A 6000-nucleotide genomic window follows, 5' to 3' on the forward strand; every position below is an offset into this window, starting at 1 on the left:
TCCAAATATGAGCTGATGCTAAAAGACATGCACAATTGAAAGCAATAGGCCGTTGCTTCAGAATTTGCCCACTGGCTATGATTATACAGGTTGCAAATGCTTTAAACTCGTATGGACCTGAGAGAGGGGAATGTCACAGGAGTGCTCTCTATCCACCAAGGACACTGATGGCCTAAGGAAAAGAAGGCTTTCCTTTTACGTGATGGGAATGAACAACAAGGATTTATGTTCTAACAGCTCTATAACACAGGCTGCACAACAAAGGGGTACAGGCCTGGCTCTGTAATGACTTAGTACAAGAGAAAAATTACTACTATAAAAGGCTTGCATAAACATATATTAGAAAGAGAGCAAGAAAGTGCGAGAGAGAGAAAAAAGATTCATAATAATGTATATTCTTTGGCATTCCTCGGTACGGATGTCTCCAAGAGAGTCTCCATAGACTCCAGTAGAAGCCTGCATCACATTTCAACGTTTAACCATTAAGTAGGTGGGGATTTCTCTTTTGATTCATAAAGCCCCTTCACCTCTCTCCATTTCTCTAACAGATGCACATTCTACAGTGTACACTGCATTTTCCTCTATAAAAAAGACATATGGGCACCATGTGAGACATAGATTTTAGATATGAAAATACATAAAGGGTGATGTTAAGGTCACAGCAACAAGTTAACTGAGGACACCTTTTTTCCTTTTAAAAAATAAATAAATAAATAAAAATGCTTTCATTAAAAGAGTAAAACGCAACCATGCATTATTTATTCTGCCTCCACTGTGCACATTTGACATGCATCATATTTTACAAGCTCTATGTGAGCGTTTTATACAACGAATGTTTTGTACATTACTCCGATCACAATATCAGCAGAGGGCTGCTCCTACAAGTGCCATGTTTCCTGTCTGAAATGTTAAAGGCCTTAACTTGCCTTCCTTAACACTCCTGCCACACTCCAATCTCTCAATCTCTCATAATGAACTCAATAAAGCACAGTTGTGGCTGGGGTTATCTGATAGTACACTGTTTGGTTAAATATTACCTCAGCACTGAAAGCGAGAGCAGCCACTTTGAGCTTGTGGCGTTCTGAAGGATGTATGCTGGGTCTGAACATGTTTCCACACACATCGCATAGGGCATCGAAATAGCCTTTATTTTCCTACCATACCATGTCTGCTTCTTCTCAACACAAATGAAAAAATAACTAGTTTGAGCTGTTACACTGGCCAGGACCAGTCTGGTGGAGAGGCTTTCAACTCCTTCCACAAGCTTCACTCCAGGTGGTGGTAAAAGATTAAGCTAAGTGTTATTTCGGTTTTAAACCAAGGTCACCATAGCAAGGCTACATGTTATGGAAATTTCAGAAAATTCTAGTTTAGGTTAAAAACAGTGGAGCTATATTTCTCTGCCCCTAATAACACATTTGGACATTAGCATACAATTTGATTGGCAGGAAATGGGTCCAATTAACAGCAAGTGTTGTATTGGTCAGTGTTTACATATTAGCCCCCTCAAAAGAGGCAGTTTTCTTGACTCATTTAAAGGAGCAATCTATAATTCTGATACCAAGCAATTAAAATGAGAACAATAATACAGTTTCAAAACAGCGGAGAGAGCTGTCTGCCCCCTCCCCCTACTCCTACTCCCCGAGACTTGAAGGTCGACAAGGTTGCCAGTTTGAGGAAAACTGAATGAACAAGCAAGAGACAAGTTTAAGACCTTTGGACCGGAAGAGCTAAGAATGTGGCAAAAATGGAAAGAGCCGCCACCAGTTCCCCTGCATTTAACAGAATGGGCTCTCTAAACCACCTTAAAATTTTACACTAAATTTTCCCTTCAACCATAAATGTCATTTTAGGAGGCAGATTTTTGCTTCTTATCCATAATTTTCGTATTCAAGCATTTAGTCCCACCTTATTTGTGTTATTCCTCAGCTTCTTATTGAATACTCATTTCCACTTTAAACAGTTATGTGAAGCAAAGCTAACTAAACTTGTTTTTAAACACATATTTCCCATTTTATCCGTTTACAACACACAACCAAGTGTGCATCATGTCACTAAAACATCTACCTACTATACCCACCTACTGACCCTTATACGTTCTGTGTACTACCAAGCTTGATTTCTCCATTCCACCTTAAATAGGTGAATACAAACACAATTTCAAACACAATCCTTACTCTGTAATTTGTTTAAAACTCACACCATGGAGAAATGCACATGAATCTGCATCAATTTCTTTAAAACAAACAAGCAAACGGTATTTATACCTTTCAATCATTCACCTTCATATAAAACACACAAAACATAGCCCTAACACCTTGATAATGTCACTATGCCTCATTTTCTTTATATAAAACACTCAACCTATGGCATTTACTCTTTTTAATATATGCATGTGTACATTTTTTTTTAAGGACTATGTTTTGTGTGTTTTATATGAAGGTGAATGATTGAAAGGTGTAAATGATTTGCTGTTACCTGTTCAGGAAAAAAATTGCCAGCTCTGGATCTGTTCTACAATGTTCTAGATGTTGCTGCATCTAAATTGTCTCCATTTTTCAAACACAACGCCTATACTTCCTCTCATTTTACTCCGTCTCAGGTCATGGAGATTTGTAGAAGGGCAATGGGGCTTTTTGGTGCGGTAAAATATAACATTAACTATGTTCACTTAGTAATTTCATGGCTGCATAACACTATCTTTGTAGACTTGGCAACATGGTGGGTTTGGGCTATTTGTAATTGGACAGAGGGTGGGATGAAAGGCAGGACCTCGGAGGGTGGAATTACAGGAATATTGTATTTAAAAAATAAATAAATAAATGTTTTAGGCCGAGTATCGTTATTCCCCTAGTTGTTAGGAGTGGGTTTATCAGTGAACATAACATACCCATAAACAGCATTTTAGAATAAAACTTGTCATAAACAGCCATTAAAACAGTGGCTTCTACTTGGGGGTGGGCTTCTGTAATTCTCTTCAGGTGCCTTACAAATAACACAAACTATTTCACTGCAACTTACACTAATTATTTGCTCCAAAACAACTGTAGCTCCTGCACACGTACCAGAAGCAGCCTGCTATCAATAACCACCGCTGCTGAAGCCTTCATCTCACAGCTCTCCCACACCCTCCTGCTTCTGAATGATGTCTCTATACTGCACCTTTGTCTCACACCACACAATCGCTTTCACACTTGCTGCACTTGCAGCAGCAAAAAAAGGCAGCTGATCTATCCCTGATTCACCTTTACTGAACTTGTTTGCTGTGTGTCTGAAGGTTAACAGCAAGCAGCAAAAACAGCAGAGCAAGGACTAATATCTAATATAATATCTGATTATGTTGTAAGCTATTAATCTGAACGTCCCTAGAGATTTACTGTATTGCTCAGTGAGGTCACGATGAGAGCGGATTATATTTATAAATAAATAAATAAATAAATAAATAAATAAATAAAGACATGGTCGATCCGGATTCCAACCCGGAATGTTTTTTGGACCAGCCTGTTGTACACAGCAGTCCCCTAACAATCAGGAGTTCCAGCCGTGCCGTGAACATGCACCCTGCACACTAACACACATTACAGGAGGCTAGCTGAGACTTTCCCAATTTTCTGATGCAGCGACACTTTTACCAGAATCAGTTATAGCAAATCTCTGTACTGCACACATTTCCCACAACAGCGCTCCTTTTGCTTATATGTGAGGAAAAAAATTAACTACAGAAAGTCATCCAACATTAAAAAATCCCCTCATCAAACCCACACAACTTCCTCACAGCCAGAAGGCTTCCCTGGAAATGTGCCTTAAACGGGTATAAAACACTATAAGACCTTGAAGAAGCGCGTCTTCAAAAGGTTGATGAGAATCAAATATACTAAATGAATATTAAACACTTTCAGACTGCAACAACGTCCACATATTATATCTAACAGTCTTCACTCTATTAAACTGACAACAAAATGCCACTTCACAGTCTTAACACTGGTAACTAAACTGATAAAAAAAAACAATCAATAAAAACAGATCTATTTAACTGTATATTCTGTGCAAAAATCAGAAATCACTCTCAATTTATTTAATTAGTCCTAAAGGCAAAGCACATCTTAGGTACAAGTTACTCATTTTCCAGGGGGTGCATAAAAAGAAAGGACTAACAAAAATAAATAAAACAGATTTTCCCCGAAGTTTTGTTTAAAATGTGAGGTTTTCAACAACCAGGCAGGCCTCGGTAGGGCACCAAAACAATCACCACTACATGAACAGCACCTAAAGCTGTCATCTTTGAGAGAGGAGATAATAAATCTACACTATTGTTTGAAATAATACTTAAAACTCTACAGGTGCTTTTGTCCATCATTCTACTGTGAGAAGTGAGCCCAATACTATGATTCTGAGACAAGAGGAGGTGCCAGACATGTTACTTACAAAATGACTTTTATTTATTTTTTTATTTTTACAAAATATCCAAAACAAACAAAGAAGCTAATGATGATCTGAAAAGGAGCTGTCCGCCCTGTGCCAACATCACTGGATGTTTGGGGATTAGGTGGAGGGTAAAAGAAAAAAAAAGAAGAAAAAAGACTGCACTTTGGATGTGTGGAGAACTCTCTCTATGATTCCAAAATTGAAACTAGTCGTAATACAGTTATAATGAAGGCAAATGGGGGACACCATAAACACTGAATAAATATATTCCGCTTCTGATATTTCTGTGCATATTCCTCATGTTAAACTCAATAGCTTTTACTTAATAATGTGTTTTAGCTGAAAATGAGCGAGATGAAGTGTGGTCTCTGAATTTTGCCTATTTGAGCTAACGAAGCCGGTTGAGGTAAACAATGTAAACAAGGCGCGGGATATTTACGTTAGCGGCGCGGTTGTTTACAACAAGTCAGTGTTGGAGCGCGTTAATGAAATAGTCCATTACGCCAAGTTAACTGAGGCCAGCTGGCTTCAGTATCTGAAAGATTTAAGATCCATTTAAGATTACGGGAGTCCCACAGGCGTTAAAGTTTACCAGCTGTAGCTCGGTGCATGTCTGAATGTCCTCGCTCATATCAGTGAAACACGGAGCCTACTCCTGCTCCATCCAACCGCCATTCTCCCGCTGTTCATTCTCACAGTGAACCACGGATAAAAGCCGAGAGGCCAAAGGCAAATATTCAGCCTAAACAACTGGACAGCAGACAGACACGTTGGTCCACAAGAGTGGCTATACCGTACTATACTACAGTCACAAACAGCACTGTACCCTCCTCCATGTACCTGTCATCGTAGCAGAAGTCAGCTCCCAGTGTGTTCACGTACAGGACCAGAGCCACGGCGCTGCACACCACATCAGCGATCATTTCTCAACAACACACTGCAAGCGACGGGAGCAAAGGAAAACGAGAAAAAGCGAAGAAATCGGAGGTTTCTCTCTCCGTCAGGACGCCTTTTGCCAAAAGCTGAAAATCTCAGTCCGAGTCCCCATCTTCGGGAGCGCGCAGTAAGTGAGTCGCTGAGTCCGGGAGCACGGCGGCTATTTAACCCATACTCAGCGCGCTCACGGCGGCCTTCATCCACGGAGAGAGCCGCTGATCCAGGCTGGAGGAGCGGAACGATGTGACAGACTGAGTCTGAGCCCGTGTCTGCTGAGTCCGCTGAGAGAGCTGTGTTTTCTCCGGCTGCTCTCTCTGTTGTGCTGCAGCTGCATGGTGCTGGCCGTGGAATAAACGGCGAGACGAAGGAGCCGCGTGTGGTCGTCGTGCAAACTGCGCATGCGCGCCGAACCCCTCCGCCTCACTCACTCGCCCCAATTAAAGATGAAAATGCTCACGTGGTGCGGTACCGGTCACACCGACCAATCAACAGCTGCTTCATTTGCACACTCATTTACACGTCACTCTCAGTCATTCTATTATCCCTAATGACACGCAGCACGGTCGCCACGGCGATGACAGCGCTGCGTTTAGCTGAAGCGGCTGGGGGGGCTGATCCATACCACAAATGATGGAGCTG

At 41.0% G+C, this 6000-nt stretch overlaps 1 protein-coding gene across 3 annotated transcripts in view; it reads right to left on the bottom strand.

Annotated features, from left to right (window-relative positions):
* The window catches only part of tmtc2b (transmembrane O-mannosyltransferase targeting cadherins 2b), a 137014-nt gene extending 131292 nt beyond the window's left edge, over positions 1-5722 (bottom strand). For all 3 annotated transcript variants that reach the window (XM_066685325.1, XM_066685326.1, XM_066685327.1), the window contains exon 1: positions 5266-5722. In XM_066685325.1, coding sequence (XP_066541422.1) covers positions 5266-5348 — 83 coding nt within the window. In that variant the 5' untranslated portion in view covers positions 5349-5722. The remainder of the gene's footprint in view (positions 1-5265) is intronic.
* Positions 5723-6000: the final 278 nt, after the last annotated feature.

The sequence above is a fragment of the Hoplias malabaricus genome, chromosome 11, assembly GCF_029633855.1.
Source record: "Hoplias malabaricus isolate fHopMal1 chromosome 11, fHopMal1.hap1, whole genome shotgun sequence".
Taxonomy (NCBI): domain Eukaryota; kingdom Metazoa; phylum Chordata; class Actinopteri; order Characiformes; family Erythrinidae; genus Hoplias; species Hoplias malabaricus.